Source organism: Eulemur rufifrons, chromosome 5 (genome assembly GCF_041146395.1).
Source record: "Eulemur rufifrons isolate Redbay chromosome 5, OSU_ERuf_1, whole genome shotgun sequence".
NCBI lineage: Eukaryota > Metazoa > Chordata > Mammalia > Primates > Lemuridae > Eulemur > Eulemur rufifrons.
The window spans coordinates 1517872-1542324 of NC_090987.1; the positions used below are offsets into that span (position 1 = coordinate 1517872).

The window sequence follows — 24453 nt, forward strand, 5'->3', positions numbered from 1 at the left end:
CATTGCTTACATTTTATTATCTACTCTTAACAACTATTTTATGAAGCTTTGCAGATCTCAGTCTGGAAAACACCAGGTTAGTTTATACAGTGGCCAACTGGCAACGTGAGCTTTGCTTACGTGCGTTGTCAAAGGACAGAATCGCAACAGATTTAAAGATCTTAGTTGGCTTTTACCTGCCATCCTAGAATCGGGCAACACCGTGTTCTGCACAAGAGGGTGAACGCTCCCAGAGCCCAGCAGGGAAGGCCGCTTTTCTAGACAGAATGGCTGGGGGGAGGAGAAACAGAACACACCGTGAGCAGGTGAACAGGTGGTCGTTTTGGAGAGACTGTCCGGGTGAAGGTTAAAGCGGACAGGACTTCCTCGTACAGCCAGGATACCTGTCTGGAAATGTGGCTGTTCTCTCCCTCCTGACTCCTGGGAGGGCCAGGGCGGGGGGTGGGGTGGAATCCTGGCATTGTCCTGGTGGCGGGAGCCTCAGCCGGAGCCCCTCCCTCTGGGGGCTCTGTCGGGCCTGGTGCGGGGGCTCCATCCAGACCAGGCCTCCTGTCGATTTATTTAACACCCTGAAGGCAACTTCTCCCCTTGTCAATTCTATAAGTTAAATAATCAATGTCTCTTTTTATATATAAGTAACACTGAACATCAGTGAATTATGGAAACAATCTTATAGACACTGGTTGCTGGAGACCTCGACCGCTCATCCCCTCCTGTCTGGCTGGCAACGGGAGTGGAGACCCTGGTGACACTCACATGCACACACATACGCACACATACATATGCACACCCAGCAACACACATGCTCACATGCACACACAGCAACACACATGCACACACACAGCAGTGCACAAACACGCGCTCACATGCACACATACATATGCACACGCCGCAGCACACATGCACACACACACGTGCACACGCATGGGGCTAGGGGCTTCCCGAAGGGGGTGTGCGGGGCCCTGCTGGAGTGAACTCAGAGGCCGGGCTCCTCTCCGGAAACAAACAGCCCACAGTATGTAACTGAGTCTCTCTAGGTCTGAGTCAGACTTTAGGTTGACATATTAGTCAGGACAGTTTTTGTTGCAATTGGCAAACCCAACTCAGATAACGAAAGCCGGTGGGGTTGCGGGGGTTACAGAGACAGAGAATTTCCTGGCGTGTGCTGCAGACACAGCCCAGCGCAGGGACCCAGACGGACTCAGGATCTGGAGCTCCGTCTCTGCAACCCCAGGTCCCCAGACACCCGGCTGTGCCTCTCTGTGCGGCAGCCGCATCCACCGCGTGGGGTGTGCGGGGTGCCCAGGGGTGCGTGGCCGGGCCGCTGTCCCACCAGGGCAGCAGCACCCCCAGAGGTCTGCAGGAGTGAGGGAGGAGGGCCACACGCGCCGCAAGGGACAGCTGGAGCAGAGCTGGGGCACAGGGGAGCTTCCCACCTTTTCTATTTCAGTTTCCATTTCATTTGGCAAATAAACAAGTAGCAATTTCTACCTGCCAGGCATGTTCTAAGCACTTCATAAGCGTTAACTTTAGTAACCCTCATTACAATCATGTCAAGCATGACTAGTAATTCCTGCCTTTTATAGTTAAGGAAACTGAGGCCCAGGGAAGCTAGGTGACCGTCCCCAGGTCACACAGCTAAGAAGCAGCAAGCCAAGCCAGACCTGCACCCCACTGGGCCGGCTCCAGAGCGAGTGGCCCGAGCGGCTGCGCGGCCCCCTCTCCAGAAGGAAGGAATGTGCGACAGAGCCTAAGCACATCTCATGGCCCTGGGTTACGGCGCCTAGGAAATGAGAGCTTGGTCTGCAAAAATGTATAAGGGAAAAACGCATGGTAATTATTTTGTTGATAAAACACTTCATCCTAAGATAAGGGTTTTGTTGTGTTTTTTTCCCTAGGATGCTGAAACTAACAGAGGAGAGTCTGAAAAAAAGAGAAACCTCAGCGAACTTTCCCAAGCGGCCTCGGAAGACAGCGACGTGTTCGGTAGGTGACACACACTGGACAACGTGGCCCCACGTGGTGACGCTGTGTGTGCTCTCCTCTGGGGAAGCCTTTAATTTTAAAACTGCGGGGTTGACTGTGGTCTGCTCTCGCCACTAACAAGGTAGACCAAGTAGAAATGCGGTGGGTACAGCCCCTTCCTCGCCCCCTGCAGTCCCTCCTCCCCGCGTGAGCCCTGGCAGCTGTTCCTGCCTGGCTTTGGTTTTTGTTTTTGATTTGCATGCCTTCTTCTACACGCAGACACCTGACATTTCCCAGGTTTTTCCCTACTATGTGGTACTTCTCTCATCATCTATTTGTCCATTTGTGTGTGGGTGTGAGAAAGTGCTCATAAAATAGTGCTCATACAAAATAACTAATGAGGAAGTGGACCTGCACCGGTGACACAGAAGGCGTTGGGAAATAACTGCTCTCTGCAAAATTCTACTCTGTTGTTTTGCCATTGTGAATATAAATTGCCTTTATATATTGCTGTGGTTTGAATGCATCCCCCAAATTCCACGTGTTGGAAACTTGGTCCCAAGTTCATAGGTTGGTTGGGGGGGGCCCTCTGGGAGGTAATTAGGATTAGATAAGAGCATCAGAGTGGGCCCACGGTGGACGGGTGGCTTTCCAGTTGAGGAAGAGAGACCCGAGCCAGCACACCTGTCACGATGACGCAGAAGCCACACATGGGCTGGCCCTGCCCTTGGACTCGCAGCCGCCAGAACTGTGGGAAACAAATTTCTTTACTTTATAAATTACGCAGTCTCAGGCATTCGGTTGTAGCAACAGAAAACAAACTAAGACATATTGACCTTTATTCCTGCTTCCCGTGAGCGGGTGACTGTGGTCCCACTCGATTTTTACGCTGGCGAGGTGGGATCCGCTCTCTCTGTGACCACACCGATGCTAAGTGTCCTGCCCAAGACTGCACGGCTGCACAGACACGCGAAGCAGCTCTGTCCTGTGTGCTCCTTTCTTCCCTCCACGTGTTCCCAAAGTGAAGAGAACCAACAGGTGGTGTTAAATGGGCGCGGATCCCGAGAACCCACTGGCGTGTCAGAGGGAAGGGGGGTTTCTGGCAAGGACATAAGCATCCTTGACCCAAGGGCAGCCCAGCTTGGCGGCTGTGGACATTCCGGGCAAACAGGCCTCCTGGCCACCTTCCCTGGCCGGTCTCTGCTTAGCTACGCAAAGGTCTTTCTTAATCCTCACTTGTCAGGCAGAATAATCCACCTCAATTGTTTTTGTTCCTGATTAACTTGCTCTTTGTCAAAAGTTCCTTCTTTTCTATAATTTTTTCCTTCTTGAGCAAACGCACACGATCACAAATGTAGCACTGCTGGTGTGGTCTGCACACAGTCCCCGGGAGTCATCCTCGGCGCCTGCAGCTGATGCTCGATTCCAGTTGAGCCAGAAGCAGGGGTGGCATGAGGAGTCTGCAGGGCGACCAGGTCCTGCCTTCCTCTGCGGGAGTGAGGGCGGCCGGGATGCCCCTGCTTCCCTCCGGTCCCCGGCAGGGCAGGTGTGAGGGTCCCCGCCAAGCTCTGGGCGTCGGCTTCTGAGCTCCGTGATGTCCCATCCCTAATCCTCCCTGGAAGCCACAGGAAAACGAAGCGAAACTGATCCCAGCTGTTAATCTTGACTGTATAATCTCGGAGAATGTGTGTGGGAATTCTTTTTAAATTATGATGTGCCGCACACATGTCACTCCAGATGACAGCAGCGGCTCCCTCCCACTTCACAGAAAGGTCTTTTCCTGACGGGAAAGTAAATTGCACAAGTATGTCAGGGAACCTGCCTTCCGTGTCCTGTGAGCACGCGGGCCGTGAGAGGCCAGGCACCGATAACCTTCGGGCTCCTGGTGACACTTTTATCCGCGTGTCACAAGAAGGGGCAAAGCATGTGAAGAATATGGAGAAAGCCATCGTCCTCCAGCTGACAATTTCTTAAGGACACACACCCAGGGTCTCTGAATGTCAGAAAACAGTGTGTACTTCAGCTGGGAAAAGAATCCCTGCTCAAGGACTGGATTGGAGAATCGAAGCGAGGTCTGTGGCCCGGGGTGACCCTGGCACAGGTGCCCCGTGTGGCTCACACACGGAGCTCACAGTCACCTCGGACAACGGAGACCAGGCAGATTCCGCCACCCCGTCGCGAAGGCACAGCCGGTCCTTGACCAAGCGTGCACTAACGTTTTGCTCACTTTTCATGTCCTGGTACGAGTCCCACCGGAGCGTTGTTCTAGATCTAGGCAAATGAGTCAGTAGCGCACGCTTTCCCGTCTCGCTCTGTCACCTTCTCTCACAGCGTGTGGTTCTATCTCAGGACTGTTTTTCCCAGTCACACGAGGAGGAAGGAAACACTTTAAGGCAGAGAGGCCTGGAGAGCCCCGTGTTGTGTGGGCTTTGGGGAACCAGGCCGTTTTGTGCAGACCAGCGGCTGAGCCTCTCTGAACCACCCACACACACTGCGCACTCCGCCCTCACTCGCACGGCTCACGGACCAGGGCTGAGACAAGGCAGGTAATTCATGGAGTGGAGCCAAGTCTTCCGTGTCCCTGCATGAGAATGACAAAGGAAAGGAGCCGCAGAGAGAGGGCGCCACTGCTCCTCGGGAACAGGCATCTCAGAGGCAGAGGGAAGGACGGGCACGCCTCCCATTGCACCTGCCCTCCTTCCCTCCACAGGTGTCAGAGGTAAAAGTGCAGCCCGCCCGCCCCCGTGCACGGCGCGTCCAGGGCTAAGCCCCGTGCGTGTTGCAGACAAGGGCAAGATCCTGCAGGATCCATGGGGAAATCATCTTTTATAGATGCTACTTTCAAGTAATATATGTATTTAATGGGTCCTTGTTAGTAACCTAAGCTAGAAAACTATTAATAGTTAAGGAGCAGCCATTTCTGATGTCAAATTCTTTTTCGGCCCCGCGGGCCCAGGAGCTAAGGGGCGCCGGGGCACTTTCCCATGGGTGGCTCTCCATCTGTGGCTACTCGGATGCAGCCAGTGTCCCTAAAATCACTGCCACACAGCCTTTGCTGTGATGCCAGCTTTAATGTACTGCTAATTGTGATTCCGTTGGTGCCTGCGGCCTTTTATTCATATCCAGACAAAGCACTAGATAATCAATGTTGTGTCAAAATGTCTTTGCGAGTGGGTATAAATCATAGAAATAAAATCACAAGTGGAGAACGTGAAGAAATATTAGGAACCATCCTGTCTGACCCCTCATTTGATACTGAGCATGTGGCAGCTGGGACAGTTGAGACAGATGCCCAAAGGCTCGAGTGCTGTGGCCACAGAGGCAGGATTGGTGCCCGGAGCTTGGCCCCGAGGACCCCTGGGGGACAGGGCAGTTCTCAGTCTGTGTTTGACAGATTTGTTAAAACAGTCAGACACTGTCACATTTATGACTCCTCTGTGCATTTGAGTCTGTGGTCCCCAAGCCGCCGGTCCATGGCCTGTTAGGAACCGGGCCGTGCATCCCTGCCTGAGCTCCACCTCCCCCGTTCCCCTGTCCATGGAAAAATTGCACGGGCCTCATGGCAGGAGGTGAGCGGCAGGAGAGCCAGCGAAGCTTCACCTGTATTTACAGGCACTCCCCATCACTCACATCCCCGCCTGAGCTCCACCTCCCATCAGATCAGCTGCGGCATTAGGTTCTCATAGGAGCACGAACCCTACTGTAAACTGTGCACTCGAGGGATCTAGGTTGCGGCTCTTTATGAGAATCTGATGCCTGGTGACCTGAGGTGGAGCTGAGGCCGTGATGCTAGTGCTGGGGAGCGGCTGCAAATACAGATCACCATTAGCAGAGAGGTTTGACTCCGCAATGAATGTAATGTGCTTGAATCATCCCAAAACCATCCTCTCCACCCCTGTCCATGGAAAAATTATCTTCCACGAAACCTGTCCCTGGTGCACAAAGGTTGAGGACAGCCCATTTAAGTGAACGCTCATGACACTTTGTATCACTGAGAACCTAAATACACCTTTGGACAGTTGCAGGGCTTGGTCGCAGTACCCAGGCAGGCCGCCAGGGGGCGAGCTTCCTCCCCGTGGCTGAGCGGATTCTCAGCGTCCAGCCCTGCGGCTCACGCGGTGCTCCGCACGCTCGGTTCTACGGGCGGCCTCTGCCGTGGGCTGTTGCACAAACCTCTTGGCTCCTGCGAGTTACTCTATCGCCCTGGCAAGGCCATACCGCCTTGTGGTTAGAGTACGGACGCAGGACCTCTGGGCGAAGCGCCCGGCTCCCGTGTTTCAGCCCCTGTGTAGACAGGTCGCCGCAGAGGGTTTGTGAGCACCGGGCGAGCTGTGGGAGGGTCCCGGGGGCAGCAGGGTGGAGGTGGGTCAGCGCGATGGGCCACCTGTGTCAGGTAATTGGCGCTCGTTGGAGTCAGGGCCCTGCCCTCCCACAGAGCCGGGAGCCGGGGCCCACCTGCCCCGATGTTCTTCTCGAGGCCTTGGTTCCAGGGTGGTCGAGGAACAGAGTCCAGGCTGCAAACTGGCAGGAGGCCGGGCCGGGGGAGGAGGAGCGTCTCAAGGGGCGGAGAGGGACTTACCAGGACGAGCTTTCTGAAGACAAGGAGGGCGGGGCCGAGAGTCAGAGAAACCCGTCGAGGTCTGGCACAGCCACCGGGCAGGGTGAGGCTGCCGGACAGCGATCGGCACCTGCCTCGGCTTTAGAGCAGAGCCTGCCGCCCACAGACCCTGTGAGCCCCAGGACACTGGGCCGGGTGCAGGACAGCTGCCACCGTGGGCTCCCGGAGCTTTGCAGACGCAGGCCTGGGTGCGTGGGGCCGCTGATACCTGGAACTGCAATGCCAGTGGCTTCACTGAAGGCCGGTGCTGTTGGGGACACACTCCAGTGCCACCTGCCCTTGCCACGTGTGGTGGGGGGGGCTCGCTTGGGAGACTGACCCACGCCCACCCCGCAGCTCCACGCCCGACCCCTGAACTGTCATTAACCGGGTTCCGATCCCCACCGACTTCCTCAGCTGACAGCTCAACCTGACACCTTCCTGCATGACCCGATGGCAGGTGTGGCAGCCACAGTGCCTCACAGCACGAGTGCGAATCTGGGCCCTTTGAAACTGCCAAGAAGAGATAGTAAAAATAAAAAGAAGAAACTTTGGCACCTACGAAGATTAGTCCCACATAAAACGTGGTCTGGCCGCGATGGGAGGCACGTCAGGGTGTCGAGTGCCGAGAACATCTGTAACAAGAGGAGTCAGGCCGGGCTGGGCGCCGGGGACGGGCGCAGTCGGCATTGTCAGTAACGTTGTTGACATTTTCACGTCCAGAGAAAAGGGAACGTGTGAGGACTGGCCTGCAACACCGCGGTCCCAGTCAGGCTCTGCGAGGAAGGCCTTTATCCTAGAGTCTGTGTGATTTTGAATAAGACCATGGGCTTTGATGAAAGAGGAAGTTTGGATGGCGTTAGTGGCTCTGCCGTGGACCCAGTCAAGCCCCAGCTCCCTGGCTGGTGTTCCGGGCCCTTCACCGGCTCACCCCGTTTGGTTTTTTGCCCTGCTGCTGTCCTGCCTCCCAGGCAGGGTGTGGACAGCTGGTTAAACGCCAGCCTCTGCCTCCCGGGGCGGCTGGGCTCTGCCTTCCCGGCAGGTCTCTCCGCCGGTGGCCGGTGGGACGCAGGCTGATAAATAGCTTGTTGGCCAGGACAGGACAGGCTGATGAGACCCTGAGCTCCCTCCCCTCCTGTACTGTCCCCTCCCCAGGCCTCCCTCTGCTGCCTCCACTCGGGCCCTCGGGGCTTGCGTGGGGGTCACAGAGACGGAGGTCCCGCAGGGCCCATCTGCCTCGGGTTATCTGCCATGAGTGACAGGCACAAAAATGAACCTGCAAACCCAAAAGACGTCCCTGGGGAAAGCGCTCGGGCTGCCCAGCCCGGGTCCCACTGGCTCTGCCACGGGTCAGCTGGGCTTTGCGCTTCTCCACCTCTGAGAGGCCCTGGAACAGCGGACAGTGTGGCTTTGCCGGGAGCCACGCTGGGGGGGGGGGGTGTCCTGCCCCACTAGGACAGCGAGTGTCCTGCCCGTCTCACCTCCCCGGTGGCAGAACTCTGCATTCCCTTCCGGGCCCCTGCGGAGGCGCAGAGAGCAGTTTTAGGTGGGGACCGACGCAAGCCCAGAGTCACGTTAGGGGGCCTTGCGGAGGGGGGGGGCTCCACTCATTGTAAATCCCCTTCCACAACGAGTTAAGATGATTCTTAATTAATTTAAGGTTTCATTATCGGCATTTAAACTGTTCTGTTCTCTTGCATTTTTTCCTTCAGTTGTACAGTAGTCAGCCATATCACTATCCAAAGAATTTTTTGTGGGTCTTGAATCCATCTGTCATATTTCAGTAGAAAAATGTCTGAGTGTATAAACATCCACCTTACAAATTAACTTTTATAATGCAAATGACTAATACGTTGCTAGAAACATATTGACAAAAGAGTTTTGGAGGGGTTTTTTTTTTTTTTTTGGTTTTGAGGTTATTTTGTTTGTTTCTTCCCAGTTGTATTGATGTATAAAAACTTTATAATTTATAATTTTTCACCTATTAACATAGGTGAAACTTCCTATATGCTCAATAAGTATTGGTGGCCGATGAGCAAATGGAATCGGCTGTGGCAGGCAGGTGTCAGGCCGGGGGAGTCAGGCTGGAGTGTCAGACCGGGGGTGAGTGTCAGGCCAGGGTGTCAGGCCGGGGTATCAGGCGTCCAGGCTCCAGACCGGGGCTTGGCCCTGCCCGCGGGAGCATCCAACATCTCAGCCAGGTTTTGCTCTGCCTCATGAAAGCAGGCGTCTCTGCAGCGAGAGCTTATCCTTCAGTAAGAATTACCGTCGTGCACAGCAGCCAGCCCTGGGACAGAAGTTCTCTGAACAGGCCTCGCTCAGCTGTCTTCGGTGACCTTTCAAAATTGTGTTGTTGTGTTCAGCTTGAAGTGACATGTAGTTTTATTTGTTTAGCTCTTGAGCGGAGGGACTCGAGGGGTGAGAGGCCCACGTCTTTGCCTCCACGCAGGGTCCTGGCGTCCGGCTGTCGGGGCCCATCCTGTTCCCCTGCTCATGTCTGGGAGCGGCTGTGACACCGCGGAGCTGCAGGGACTTGTGTGGGGACTGGGGAGACCTCACTTCATCCTTCTTCTCTTTTTAAAACCCCAGCAGCTACTATGAAACCTTAATTATTCCAAACAAGCTTCTAGAGCTGCTGAGTTTGCAGAAATGCCTGTTTGCCAAGTCACCAGGAGTGTCTGCAGAGACACTTGCAGCAGTCGTTGGTGTTGAAATGGCCTCAAAATGAGCTGATTTTCTTATCGTGCCTCACGTTTACATCAGGGCTTGCTGGCTACGGTTCATCTGAAAACAACACAGGAGCAAAGCTCCACTTTATTCAAAGAAAGAACAGGTGTTTTACCCTGAAAGATAGCGGCCCGTCCTCAGATGCAGAAAACAATGACTAAGTTGAAGGAAGAAAACCAAGCCCGGTCACAGTTCCTCCGTCCCAGACGGGCAGAGCGGTGGCAGGTGGCGCCAGCCTGGGGAGGGAACGTCTGCGACCTGCCTCCTGGGCCGGTGGGTGGGTTTGGAGGACGCAGGTTCCAGAATGTTTACTTCTGCGTGGCCCCGCCTTGGTGTTTTATCACCCTGCTGAGGCCACCTCCTCCCAGAGTGTGCGGCATTGGAGGCTGGGGCTGGTCCCCACCGGGCAGGACAGGACTCGCGCTCACCCTGCGGGGCCTGTCCCACCCCAGCTCAGCTACGCGTGTCCCCATTGCTGCTGATTTTCGCTGGGGTGCGGGCAATGGAACCCCCGCTTCTGTCCTCTCCAGCAACACGCGGTGGGAACACGGGGCCCTGTCCAGAAATGAGGCGCGCTGTCCTTGTCTCTTTGCTAAGAGCAGTGATCGCTGACGGGACCAAGGACCACCTCTCGCACTGCGGGGGCCCAAGCCCATCAGCCCACCTGGACTGTCTTGGGAGCCCCAGCGGGTCCCCAAGTCCCTCCTGATCCGCCCGTCTGTTCTCCAGGTGAACTGAGCACGGGGTCCCTGCTCAGAGCTCGCACCCTCGCCCAGGCCTGTCTGACCACACCCCATGCCCATCCTGCCCCCCACACCCCCAGCCTCCTGGTTGCTGCCCCCTTTTGCAAATGCTGAAGACAGTTGAGCGAGACATCTCCAGAGTGGGTGGGTGAGCTCTGGGGCACTCCTGTTTCCCCGCATTTTCCACAGCGTCACGGGTGGGAGCGGTCTGAGAGAACACAGCACCCACAGGCCCAGTCGAGGGCCAGGCCTGGCAAGAGGGGGTCCTGCTGCGTGGAGAGGGGGGGCTCGGCCTGGGTCGGCAGAGCACTTCCTGCAGGGGCCACAAATCCCAGGACCAGAGGATGGCCCAGCGGGGCCCACTCCAGGTGGGAACGTGGGTGGGCGTGGATGGGGGTCAGGGATCCTCTGACCGTGAGCACCGGGCAGTCACGGCCACCTGAGCTCAGGGTCGGTCCCCCTGTGCACTCACCCCTGACTGGCCCCAGCCTTCAAAAATAAAATGTACTGCTTAGGGTCACTCAGGGCCATCAGAGCCACAATGGGACAGCTGAGAGGGTTCTGGAACAAAGAGGGCATACAAGCCTTACAGTGGCACAAATAGCAGATGTGATGGGCTCTGGCCAGTGCGATGGCCGCGCGGCCCGGCCTGAGACCAGGGAGGCTCAGAGTCCTCCTTGCTCGTGGGCGTCCAGCCCCGGGTTGGTTGCCTCTGTCTTGCCCGCTAGGACGCTCTCGGACCGCCACTTTGACAGCGCCTGCATTTGGTTTCCGTGAGAAAGGGTTACTATTTCAGATTTCCACCTCGCACCCTGCATGGCCCGTTAGACTTGGGAGCTCCAGTGTGTGGCCCGGGGTGACCGTGGCTCCTCCTGCTCCTTCTGGACCACCTGAGACAGGACCCCTCAGTAGGCACCATCTGCAGTAGAGCAGCACCCACTCACAGTCACCCACACGCACCCACACGCACCCACATGCACCCACACACCCACACGCACCCACACGTGCTCACAGGCACCCACACACACCCACACACCCACACGCGCCCACACGTGCTCCAACTCACCCACACACACCCACACACCCACAGGCGCCCACACATGCTCACACACACCCACACACACCCACATGCACCCAGATGGGGGCCGGCAGAGGTGACCGACGTGCAGGACACTGGGCAGGACAAAGCTCTGGGAAGGGGAGTGGACCTGGAGCCGGAGGGACAATCGCAAGAGGGATTCGAACCCCGTCTCAGGAGTCTCATCTTGCCTGGCAGCGGGCGAGCACAGAAGGCCCCTGTGCACAGCTCTCGGAGGACAGGCCACAGCGCGCAGCGAGCTGGCCAAACGCCCAGGAGGAGGCTGTGGGGCCCGGGCACAGGGGAGATGGGAGCCAGGAGAGAGGCCACCGGCTGGGGGCTGGGGAGGTGGCTGTAGGAGCTGGGGGTCCAGGGCCAGTGCGGCCAGCCTGCGCCACCCTTGCCACGCAGAGCCACCCTCCCAGGACCTGGCCTGGCAGAGCAACAGGCTGCTGTCTACCCCGTCAGCCTCAGCGGGTCACTGGACATCGGCCCCGGGCCAGGGCAGCACTGGGCGCTGCAGCGTCCGCAGCTGCCGGGGGAATAGGCTCCTCTGCTGTGACTTCGCACGCCGGTGGTCACGGGTGGGACTCGAATGCTGAAGTCGCTGCTCTGAGCAGTGGACGGTGTGGGGCGCGTCGGGGTTGGGCATTTGGAGGTCAGCCCAGGGTGCCGGCCCAGATGGCGGGGGAGGATCTCCCATCCCCTGAGACAGGGGGCTTGCGCGGCTCAGGGAGGTGGTGGGGAGCCAGGAATCAAAGATGCAGAAACAGGGACACCGTGATGTGGGAGGGGGCACAGGCCTGGGGCGGGGTCTGGGCAGAGCGGGCTGGGTCGAGTGGCTGGGGCGCAGTCTGGTGGGGCCTTGACAGCCGGCGGGGCTGAGCGTGGCATCCCTGCCCTGGGTGTTGGCATGTGCGCAGCGCACAGTGAGGCCGTGTTTTAAACCCGCAGAGATGGTCAGCGCCCCTTTCCCGCTCACTGTGGCTCCGTGAGGCTTTTACCCATCACACCACGACACCAAGCAGCAGCTCGGTCTGCCGGAGCGTGTGGGCTATTCACGGAGATTAAAAGCTTTATCCCAGTAAAGCCATTTGCAGTGATCACATTTTACACCCTGCACGGGACGTTTGTGGAGGTCCAGGCTAGAGGCCCTGGCCACCCCTCCAGCCCTGCTGGGCCCATCCCGGCAGGGGCACTGCGGAGACACCGCCTGGCACAGAACCGCCCAGAAACAGAGTCGCCGAGTTACATCTGCAGAGACCACAGTAACCAGGACCCCTTGGAAGTGACCCCAGGCTTATAAGATTCTATGCCAAATTGTCCCTGTGATACAGATAGAAAATGTTACAGTCAGATTTAAAGAGAGCAATTTTATTTCAATTTTGAAGAGCTATTGTATAAATTTATTTTCATGACACTGAAATGGCAAATTTCTATAATACTTTTGGTAATGTATTCGAGATTCAGGCAAAAAAAGGTAAAAATGGATTCTTATAAGTGCCTATTGTGATTAAGTTAGAATTCTCATAAATAAACCTTAAAAAGTATTTAGCTCCACTAGATGAGTGGGTAGGAAATGTGTCAATGTCTTCATTCTGACATCAGCCCAACACAATGTAAATGTCTGATTATTTGATCATCATGGATTGTCTCAAAATGTTTTCCAAAATAGGGAAAAAAACTTTTAAAACATTAGTATGCATTCTTTACTAAAACAGTTTGTACCTAGAAGTGGTGACGGCGGCAGATAAATCGAGCACGTTTACCTGGGGCAGTTTATAAACCAGATCTTGGAAATTCTTCCTCAGTCCCATTTATCTAATTCTGACGTCACCTTCTGTTAATCTGGAAAGCCGTGCGTTACTGCATGAGCGTTTTTTAAGTATTTTCCCTAATATTTCTTCACTTGGAGAGTTTGAGTTTTTCTTATCCTTAAAAAACAGTAGCTAACACTGGCTGGCACCGCGCGGGCACTTCCTCGGCGCCGGAGCGCGGTCTCTGAAAAGCTGCCATTGTGCGAAGCCCATCGCGCTGCGCTAGACATTTGACACCATTGTTCCTGGGCAGCCAGGGACAGTAAGTGCCACAGATCTGCAACTGTCCCCAACAAGAGACCTAAAAATAACTCTCTCATTTACCAAAACGCCCTATCGTAAATGTATCCGTTATTTTTTACATTGTAAGCCATGGGCCATGCCTATTCCTGCAAGACAGAGTAATTATAAATGGCTGCAGTTTCTGACTATTTTCTCAGGCCATAAATGATAAAAGTGTGGATGTTTACAAAATGATATAAATGTTTTTAGAAGTGTGAAAGTTAAACTTATTTAACTTTAGTTAAACTTATTTAACTAACAAGATACGACATTTGGCCTGAGAGCAAGGCTGCCAATCAAACCGAGTGCAGCTGTGGACTGGAGCTCCCTCTCCCTTCCAGGAGGGCAGGTGCCAGAGCTCGGTGCCCAGTGCCAAGGGCCACATCGTTTGGAGATGAGGGGTTTTTACAGCACGTGCCTTTGGCTGAGGGGGCAAGACAACATACCACCTTCTGCTCACCTCCCCAGTTTGACCTGAAACAATTCAATGTGCGCGTATTCAGCAAGCAAATCTCCAGAAAGGCTGTCGTGAGTGGTGTCATTTCCACTTTATTATGAGCTCGTGGCTTTTCTTCGTGGCTGCCCTGGACAGCTCCAGGTTTGACTTGTTTCTTACGATGCTGTGACTACTAGAAATTTCACTGCTTTTTGCTGGTTGCAAATAGATACTGCAGGCTCTGTCGCAATAATCTCATCTGGGTTCCGGCAAGTCTTTTATTGATCGTTCTTCCCAAATAGTCTTGTATTCAGTTATTTAGCAAAGAAGCTTTTTAGAATCAGAAGGGAAGAAAAAGAAAAAGATAACATGAGGAGCTTCTAAAATTCAGTTCTTAAAGAAATATGAGCCACCCTTGCATGTCAAGGCAGATGCAATTATTCATGTAACTGTGATTTCATATAAATGATTAAAGTCATCAATGATTGGAGCAATCTGCCAACTCTAAGAACAGTAAAAATCAAGTCAGGAGCCGTCCATACGAAGGCAGACCAGTGGCCCCGGCCTCACGACCCTCCCTAACCCAGTAGTCCTGGGTGCTGCAAGTGTCACTCGTAGGACACAGCCAAAGTGCCGCACCTCGACCCCTGTGCTTTGTTCCTGTCCCCTTTTTTCCTCTGGCTTCCAGCTTCCCTGATAGGTGGTCACTAACCCTGTTCTTCCTTCCCACGAGTCTGTCCACAGCTTCCTCCTCCCCACCCGCTATGGCAGCCCAGATCCTGCAGTGGGCGTGGAGGTGGCTCCTGGTCGCCTTCTGCAGATGTGCCCCCTTCTCTCCCACCTTTCTGCTAAACCAAATGTGGGGGCTGTGAGGGGCCTGTGGGCGGCGGGGGTGTCTGGGAGGCTGGGGCTATAGGAGGCTGGGAGGTCGGGGGTGCTGCAGGGGGCTACAGGGACCTGCGGGGAGGCTGGGGCTCTGCCGGGGGCCTGCAGGGGGCCGGGGGGCCTTGGGGTCGGGGGGCCATGGGAGGCATGTGTTTGGATTTCTATGGCTGCATAACAAATCACCACACACGTAGCCACCTGAAACAAAACCCACTATGAGCTCAGATTCTGCTGGGTGGAGGCCCGGGGCTCAACGGCTGTCCCTGCTCAGGGTCTCTGGGGCCATTATGAAGGGGCCAGTGGGCCTGGACGCTCATCAGAGGCTCCGATAAGGAGTCCACTCCCGAGCTCATCGGGCCGTCAGCAGAATTCCCCTCGGGGTGGCCTTAGGAGCAAGGGCCCTGTTCCTTGCCGGTGCCAGCGGGGGTCACTGTCAGCTCTCCCCGGCCACTCTCTGGCCCCTGCACACGTTCCCACCATCCTCACACCTGCAGGGCCTGGAATCCTTCCGGCCTGGAGTCTCGCTGACATCTGCTTCTGCTACCTGCAGAGAAAACTCTGCCTTCGAAAGGGTCCTGTGGTTAGGTCAGATGTCCCTGATAATCTTTCTTTTGTCACGTTATGTGACAGTCATGAGAAATACCTCATCATAGTCAGGCTCTACCTCACGCAAAGGGGGTGGGGAGTTATACCAGGATGAGGGCTGTGGGATTATTCTTAGAGTTGTGCCTGACACAGGGCACTTCACGGACACTGGCTGGGTGGGAGGACAGACAGATGGAAGGACGGACGGTGGGTGGCTGGTGGCTGGGTGGGCGGTGGGTGGGAGGTAGATGGGTGTGTGGATGGTGGATGGGTGGGAGGTAGGTGGGTGGGAGGTAGGTAGGTGGGTGGGAGGTGGGTGGGTGGGTGGGAGGTGGATGGGTGTGTGGATGGTGGCTGGGTGGGTGGACGGGTGGGAGGTAGGTTGGTGGGAGGTGGCTGGGAGGTAGGTGGGTGGGAGGTAGGTGGGTGGGAGGTGGGTGGGTGTGTGGATGGGGGATGGGTGGGTGGACGGGCGGGAGGTGGGTGGGTGGGAGGTAGGTGGGTGGGAGGTGGGTGGGAGGTGGGTGGGTAGATGGTGGACAACGTGCAGGATCTTATGCCCGTGCACAAGATGTTCCCAGATTAGTTTCATAAATATCGTAATAACAGCAACGGCCACAACAGCCCTCCCTGAGCACTGGAGGCACAGGCCGAGGCGGCTGCACGACCCGCACCGAGAGCCGTTGTCCCAGCAGTGCCGTGAGGCAGCTCCGACTGTGCCGCCAGCCTTGCGGTGAGGCCACCAAGCCTTAGAGAGATTGAACGGTGTGCTCAAGATCACACAGTAGGCGATGGCACCGAGGATCCAAGTCAGCTGTATGTAACTCCAGCCCTTTGGTCTAAGCGTCCAAATTCCACTTAATTCAACTAGTGTTTGGTGCGTCCCTGTTGTGTAAAATCGCCCGAGGGCTCGGAAACCAGTTCTCACTCACTCACTGCTGCTGACCAGCAATTTGCAGCAGTGGCTGTGAGGCCACGTTCCTGGAGGACATCTTCCGACGCGCTGGGTCTGCCCCCGTGAGACCCACAGGGGGCTGCACGTGGAACAGAACCACATGGATCTCGGCTCTTGTGTGAAAAGCCCCTATCTGGGCACCAGCGGTGCCGGGAGCTGGGCGTGCAGCCCGCAGCCCCGTCGGGCGACGGAGAAACTGGCTCGGCGGGCGTGGCCCCCGGTGGTCACCGCCAGGCGTGGCCAAGCCAGAGGACCCGGTTCCCATCCTCTGCGCCCTCCCCCCGCCACACACCGGCTGCCTCTCCTGTGACCCCTGCCCCGAGAGGGGGAGGGCTCCGGGGCTGAGCTATTTAGAGCAAATAAAAACTATATGTTCTGGGCACACAAAGGAGGCATTTGTGTAAGACGGGTGGGTTGATAAGACTCATTTGTGGAAAAGTTTTAAAGAAATCTCTGCGCGTAGCCTGGGGGGCGGCCACATGCCTCTCATAGATGTGGAATTTCTGCCATAGCAAATCCCCGTCCGCACCATGGGCCTTTTTGTTTCCTTTGCCCTCCTGGGTGACCCTGGGCACAGCGTGCCAGTGACACGAGTATCCCACAAACAAGGAGAGGCCTCTTCGGTCCTGGCCCACACTCCCAAATTCCACGGCTCTCTGCAGGCGCGGCCTCCTGCAGGGCCCAGCAGGGCCCCAGCGCCCCGCCCTCCACCCCGGGCGACACACCTGTCCCCGCAGTCCTAGCTCCAGGGGTCTGTCCAGGGACTGAGCACTAGCAGTCCTCAGGGCCCCACCTGCTTTCACCTGCTGGACAGGAGCCGAGCGCTCGGCAAACGCCCCGGTTCTCACCGTGCAGAGCCTGCAGGCCCACGTCCCCCTGGGCAAGGCCACCTGCAGGCCCGCTCTGCGGCCAGTGCATGGCCCGTCCAAGGCGGCCGAGGTGGGCAGGAGTGCTGATCGGACCCCGTCAGAGCCGGCGGGGCTGAGCCGCCACCGGGAGGAAAGGGGCTGACGGTCCTCAAACAGAGCCCGGAGCATTCTTCCCTCTGTGGCTTCCCGTGTGAACTGGGACAAGGTGTCCTTCTACCAGATACTGTGTATCAGCACACGCAGCGGTAAGGACCTCACGTACAGAAAAGTGACCTGGAAACTGCTCAAATAGCGAAAGACCTGTCTCATGCCGTCCGCAAAAATGAGGCTCTGGCTGGCCTCTGCTCCTTTCCTTGGCTGTCCCTGACATTTCCTGAAACCTGTGCTTGTGGGGCATTGGGGACCGTGCCTGCAGGAGGGAGCTGAGGTTCCGAGTGGCTGACGGGGCAGGGGCACGGCGCTGTGTGCTGTGCGCCAAGCTGCTCAGGTAAACACCTGCCGCGGCTCCAAAGCATCTCCCCACCAACGGAAGCAAACTGAGAATGAAAATTTAGAAAGACACTTGAGGAAAATTGTATTGTCTTAGTTCAGTTTGCTGTTGGGAGTTTTCATGGGGCTTTTCTGGGCTGTAGGAAACAGTGTCACCTTCTCTTGATCTTTTAAAATATAGGATCTCTTTTGCAATGGCTGAGGTATTGGATAACGTTTCTTTGGTTCTCTAAAACAGTCTCTGTATTGGTTAAGAGTTTCTTGACCCTAAAGAATGGTGTCCTGACCTCAGGGTCCTGCCCCTGCCTGCTCTGAAGGACTGAGACCTGGGTGGCTCGTTCTCATTTTGCTGTGACAGCTGGTCCCGTAAGAGAAGGCTAGAAATAGGGTCAGTTATGGTCACCTAGATGGCACCGTGGCCTGGACAGGGTCAGTCGCCTTGAAGATGCCATCTGATGAAAAGGAATGGAAGAAATGCATAAGTTTAAAAAGTATCAATTTAAAAACACCAAATCAAAAACCAAATAATTAAAAATTGTCTCTGTTTTGTGGATTCCACAATAATGGTTTCCTTAATCTATTCCATGCTACTATTTTGAGTTAGCACCTAAGGATTAATTTGAACAATTATGGAAAATAACACATTTTGGTGTATTTGGATATGTGGATTTATTTTTGGAAGATGCTTCCCTAAAGTGACTGTGAGCTGGAAAACCACATTGTGAGTCATTTCAGAAACAGCCGTTCAGGTTTCAGTGTGACGGGGCCACACGGCTCCCGTGAACCCTGCCGTCCGAGTTTAGGACCAAAGTCGCTGAAGCTCCGTGGCCGAGTGAGGGCCTCCCGCGGCCCGTGGCGTGGCCGCCCTGCTGGGTTTTCTCCACGCGTCCCTGTGTGGATAGTGCCCCGGCTCGAAGGGCAGGCCTGGCATTACAGCAGGATGGCAGAAACAGAAAGTGAAGGACGAGACCCCAGTGTGCCACCAGCCACTCACGGACCTTCTGACTGTGGCCTGAGCCTCCGGGACGCTAGTTTCCAGCCTCTCGGATTTTAACTTTATGAATCCCCAATGTGCTTAGGCAATCGTCTGGACTCTTGCCCCTAAAGAGACAACCAGCAAGTGCATTTGGGGTGGGCTCGTGGGACCCCTGAGATTGTGTCTGGGTACCCGCTAAAGGGAAGCCCATGTTTGTGAGCCAGGAACGTTCTAGATCCTGGGTGAGAGGTCCCGGTGGTTGGGGCAGACCAGTCAGATCAGGTCAACTGTGACCTTGTGTGTGGATACGTGGTCGTTTTATGGGAACTTAAAATACTCACAACTAACCAAAACTGTGCTCTGGGCTGTAAACCTAACCAGCTGTACCACCGAGAACAATTGTTTTTAAAAGTGAGGTAAAAACGTGGAGAAAGCAGGGAGTCTATTATTATAGTGATGTCACAAAATGAATAAACTGATGTCATCTGACAAAATATCTGGTGGATGCCATGTAGGAAAATATATGCACAGAAAAACGGGGACCAAAAGTCTGTCTGGGGGGTTTCAGTGGTCTATGGAGAATTGTGAGTCCAAAGTCTTGCGAGGGCTTTGGAATTTTTGCAAAGGGCTGGGAGTCAGACGTGAGTCTCTGAGCTGTTGGAGATCTGGGGCTTCCTAACATGTCCCCCAGCCTTGCCCCTGCCCGGGGGACGCTAGCCGGCTGGTCACCGCAGCCTCGGGTGGGCCTGGGATGGCCCGTGTGGACAGAGGCTTCCTCTTTGCAGACAGGTTGAAGGTGACCCTTTTATGACTCTAAATGTATCCCCGGCCATTTATCCTGGGACGATGCCCTTCCTATCCTGTCGATTCCAAAATTCTTTCTTTCATGAAATTATAGTGCTAGTACGTGGTAGTTATTTCTTTTTTCTTAATGTCTTAGCTGGCAAAATAAAGACTTGAATTCCTAAGGTGGACAACAGAAAGCCCCACCATTTTTACCCCTGATTTTTACTACTTTACTGGTCCCTGAAGTCTGGGATTCCCCATTTACACGGGAACCGGATGTACAAATAAAATCAGCCAACAGTGGTTCACGCTAGGCAAGGCCGAAACTCCCATCTTTACAGTGTGTCGTTGGGAAAACCTCCAACTACTTGAGCAATGGTCATTTTCATGGTTTCCTGTCTCATTTACGATCTGTTTGGCTGTGGATGTGAAATTTTATGAAACTTCCCTGGTGAAATTATATTCGGATGATCTCCCAGGTCTAATGTTTTGAGATCTCTAATCTCAGGAGAAAACGTTGAATCAATTGTCATGACAAGGTGACAGTGTCACACCTTGTCCGTGGATGTGCTATGTGTTCTAGTTAAATTCGATGGTGTGACTTGCATTCGTGGAGAAAATGATGTCTGTACTGAGTTGTATTCTGGTTTGCTGAGTAATAATACGTCACGCTCTGGATTATTAAATAAATACTTTGCGTTCCTGTTGGCCTGCAAACCTCTGGCTTTCACACACGGTTGCAAACCCAGAAGGAGCAGCCTGCGAGCCCGCGCTCACACGGACCTCACCCCTGCAGCCCCGGAGCGCCTGGGCTCGCCTCCCACGCTGGCCAGGCGTGTTCCCAGCGCCGGGCATTGCCTAGAGGGGTGCAGACCAGACCCTGAACACGAAGCAGCGGTGGGCTCCTTACACGCTCTGAAGTCACAGAGGCTTTCGTCATGGTCACCAGGCACTGCGAGTGTCGGAGAGCAGGGCGTGTAGCCGCGCTCACACGGTGCCGCGGGTAAGAGTGAAGACGAGTTATCTGGAGAACCAGTAGATGTTGCCCACGGCTCCTCCACCTGCTACAAAAAGGCAGGATTGGGGCCCCGCCCCGGTGCATTCTGATGATTGGGTCTGGGGCGTGCTTAGGAACCTGGATTTTTTCTTGCACACGCACGTGCTTTTGGTGAAAGTTTATGCCTCCCACAGGTGCAGCAGACTAGCACATAAGAAATATGCTCTAGGTGAAAAATATAACATTTAAGTGTACAACAGTATTCACTTTGTCATCGCAATTTTATCGGAGACGATCTTGTATGAATATTTGATTCCTGCCATTTTCTGGTTATTGCAAGATGACGGGTAAGTGACAGTTTTCTAAACAAGCATGGAGTTATCACACGGTAGCTTCCAAGTGTTAAACAGTAACACTTGCATGGACGGCTCGTCAAAGACGCGATACAATGTCCAGGACTCCTGGGCTCACTGTGCCGGGTGTTTAACAGTCCTTGTGAATTCTGCCAAGGACAGAGATGTCAACTGTGACTCGGTGGCCGTGCTTGCAGTCGGCCAGGGCACTGAGTCCACTGAGTGCATTCGGGGCCCCCGTGGCTGCAGGCGGTGGCCCTGGCTGGCTCTTGGCTGGGGCAGGTGTCTGAGAGAGTCTATGGAACTTCCCCAGAGAAATTACATTCGGATGATCCCTCGGGCTGAGGGGTCTCCCCGTGTCCTGGTCAGCCCCTCCGTTCAGTCGCTGCGATCCAGATGTTTCAGCCGTCAGTGGTCTGCAGTGAAATTGTAGCTGAGAGCAAACCGAGCTGCAGCTGAGGCCAGTTTAGGCCGGGGAAGGAGCCGGTGTACAGCACCCAGGGCCGGGGACTGGGTATGTTTCCAGAGCGCAGAGAGGGAGCACTGGCCCCAGCTAACAAATTCCTCCATCAGTTCCCGCCTCGCTTCTCTAAGCCTCAGTTTTCTCGTTTGAATAAAGGCTAATACAGCCGCCGGCTTGGTAGGGTTCTGAGAACCCGCATCTAGCAAAGGCCTTTCCGTAGCTCTCCGTGGACGGCAGCATTTATGAAGGAGTCGCTGATAGAAGCCTCAGGACATCTGAGATGTCCCAAGTACTGAACCGCACCTGTCCATCTGGAATACGCACAGGGATGCACCGCCTGGCTCGGGGACCTGCTCAGGGACATCGGTCCGGCAGAGAGTGGGCTGAAGTCGGCCCCGGGTCCTCCCCAGCTGTTTCCCGCAGCCCTCCAGCCCCCACTCCCACCCTGGAGACCACAGTCCTCATCTCTTTTGCGATGGCGCTTCTCTGCCGTCCACGCACTTGGTTCCCCCCAGACAGACCGCAGGGCTCACGTGGACAAAGGGACTTGTCGAAGCGGCACCACAAGTCCAAACAGAGAAACTGGGACTTGGAGTTCACGAAGGGATAGAGCTGGAAGGTTAAATTTGTTCTGGTAGTTCAGAGCCAGGCTGAATGGTTATGTTTAGAATATTAGAAAACCTTCCACATGGCCAGAAAGACTTAAATTATGCAACTGAAATTGTTATAATTTCTGGCGTTCTTTGCACTATGTGTGTAGTGACATCGAGGACTTAAGGGAAATTCTCACTTTAAAATAAATACATAAAAAACAATTTGGCAGCAATTATGCCAAATCTAAGTTCTTGTAGCAAAGAAAGTGGGGAGCTTTGGTTTACTTCCTCTTGGAGTACCTTCTGGCAAACATCAGTGTCTTCTGTTAGCAAACGGTAAACGCTTGCTGAGGGCCACTGTGCGGGAAAGTTGGTGACAAACTCAGCGTGGTCCCTGCCCCTCAGAGAGGGGTCGTCTAACTGGAGGGACAGATGAGCAGATGTGAAACAATTTAGAGAAAACTAAGGAGCCACTCCACAGTGCTGATGACCGGAACCCCGTGTTATGGGGGCCATTCTAGCAATGACATTGAGGGTGTGTGTTTTTTTTAGAGAAGTTTTCCTGCATTTGTAGAATTTGATCAATAGTACAGAAAATATTAGAATTGCATATTCTGGTAAAATTAGATCTGCGTGTTTCCTTGATTGAGTAATAAATGCTCTGCTCTATAAATATAATCTAAATAAAAAGTCTGTATTGGGCTTTAATTTGATTTAATATTAATGGATGCATTTAAACTGCATTGTCCCTACCAAAAATGCTGCACGTCCACGGATTTAGACTTCTCACCGTACTCCTTACGTGTTGGGAAAAGCTACTTTTGGGACACAAATGCCCTTCTCTGTGCTTTACAAATAACGGTATTCAGGGACACAAAGCCCAACTGTTGTAAAAATATTAGTATTCAGATGCTCTTGTGTTTTGTTAATGCATTTAATTATGTACAATATAGCTATTGTTTTCCTCTCACATTTGCATTAATTTATATTAGCTAGAGAATAAAAAGCAGAGCTATAAAACCAGACTCTAATTATTTCTGTTGCTCTTGCAACCTATAAATAAGCATTGCATCCCTGCAAAAACTACAGCTTTGTACCCGCCGGTGTTCTTCGTGTTGCTTTTTCCAAACACTACAATGCAGTGATGTATTTCGGGAACATGTTGTAAATCTTAGGGTTCTTATGTAGTTAAATGTGCCCAGTGGTCATGAAAGAATGACCCCATCCCACCCCGGCTTGCCCCGTCTTTCCTGCACTTGTCCTGGATCTGGGACCTGTTTCTCGGGCACAGAGCTCGGCCGGATTGGACACACCCAGCAGGTTTGCGCACCATGCTAGGAGCGTGACTAGGACCAGGGTCACCTGGGTTCCTATTGTTTGTGTTTTACTTTGTCATCAGCAAACGTCCATAACGTACGTGGGGAGTAAGTTAATCTGCCTTGGAATGCAAGCTCTGTATCGCTGCATGATAAATGTCATTTACGGGGCAGTTTCTTGACCCGTGTGAGTCTAAGGAAAGAAATCAGCAGGATTGGAACTGCTTCTTTTGGTGCATGTATTTGTGGAAGTGCGTGTTGTACATACATGAACTTCCACACATGTATGTACCCAAAGGAAAATGACCCCAGCCCCTCCTCATGTGCCGCTGTCCCCCAGAACTGGTGTCCTGCCGCTACGTGGCCCCCGATGGGACCTTGGTATCAAAGGAGCCCGTGTGACTGTGTGTTTTCAGACAGATCCAGAAAAGGCCGGTCATTTCACTTAGACACGAGGGCTTGAGAAACACTGAGAGACGAAGAAACTGCACTAGAGCCAAAGTCCTGACGATGGTGTGAAACTGGAAGGTGCTTTTCCCATGCACAGTTTTATTCCCAGCGTCCCCAGGGTCGCGGCCTGGTGGCGAGTGGCCTGTCGTCTTGGCTCAGTCCACAGGTCTATGAAGCATGAGGCAATTACACTTGATCTAAAGTTTTTACAAGAATTGCTGATTAGGACGCAGAAGATATGGTTCTAGTTCTGATGGTGCTCTGCCTGTGTGTGCGTGTGTGTGCATGTGCGTGTGCGCGTGTGCGTGTGTGTGTGCGTGTGTGTGCATGTGTGTACATGTGCATGTGTGTGTGTGCGTGTGTGTGCATGTGCGTGTGTGTGCATGTGTGTGCGTGTGCGTGTATGTGCATGTGCGTGTGTGTGCATGTGCGTGTGTGTGCGTGTGCATGTGTGTGTCCCCGGGACCAGCTTCCCCGGCGGACGGCGTTTCGCAGGCGTGGTCAGAGGCTTGCTGGAAACCTCAGCGTGTCCCGCGTGACCCTATGAGGAGAGGCTCCTCGGACCCCGCCCTGTGCTCTTCTCGCTGTAATAAATCGCCGTGGTCACAGGATCACACGCTCAGTCCTGTGAGCCCTCCTAGCCCCTCACGGAAACTGGGGGTCATGGGGACTCCAACACTGTCACCCAAAGATGTCCTCGGAGAGACCAGTCTAAAATGATGTCCACGTGCCCTGCGCACTTTCGTCCCTGTCAGGCTGCACTGGGTTGGGGCTGGGTTGCCGCCTGCCTCCCCACGGCAGGTAAACTTGGGGCTCCCCCAGCTCCAGCCCAGACACCCTTCTTCACCAGTGTCCCAGGCAGACCCAGCCCCTCTGCTGGCCCAGCCGCACAGGGTGAGAGCCAAGGGCCCAGCGTCGGGCCTTCCATCCGCCCTCGTGGCTCCGCACAGCCGCACACCCACACCGTGAGCCACACGCCTGCTGCTCTGCCCTGTCCACAGTCCGCTCTCAGCCAGCAGGGCTCCCCCTGCTCCCCAAACCCTGTATCCCCTGGGTCCCTGTCACGGCCCATGATGCTGTTGCCTGCCAGC

The 24453-nt window shown here is 54.5% G+C and overlaps 1 protein-coding gene across 9 annotated transcripts in view; it reads left to right on the forward strand.

The window, feature by feature from the left end:
• The window catches only part of MBP (myelin basic protein), a 102792-nt gene that overhangs the window by 40567 nt on the left and 37772 nt on the right, over positions 1 to 24453 (forward strand). For all 9 annotated transcript variants that reach the window (XR_011233587.1, XM_069468333.1, XM_069468332.1 and 6 more), the window contains exon 3: positions 1899 to 1986. Coding sequence is in view for 8 of the 9 variants with exons in the window: in XM_069468333.1 (XP_069324434.1) it covers positions 1899 to 1986 (88 nt within the window). In the remaining variant the exon portion in view is untranslated. The remainder of the gene's footprint in view (positions 1 to 1898; positions 1987 to 24453) is intronic.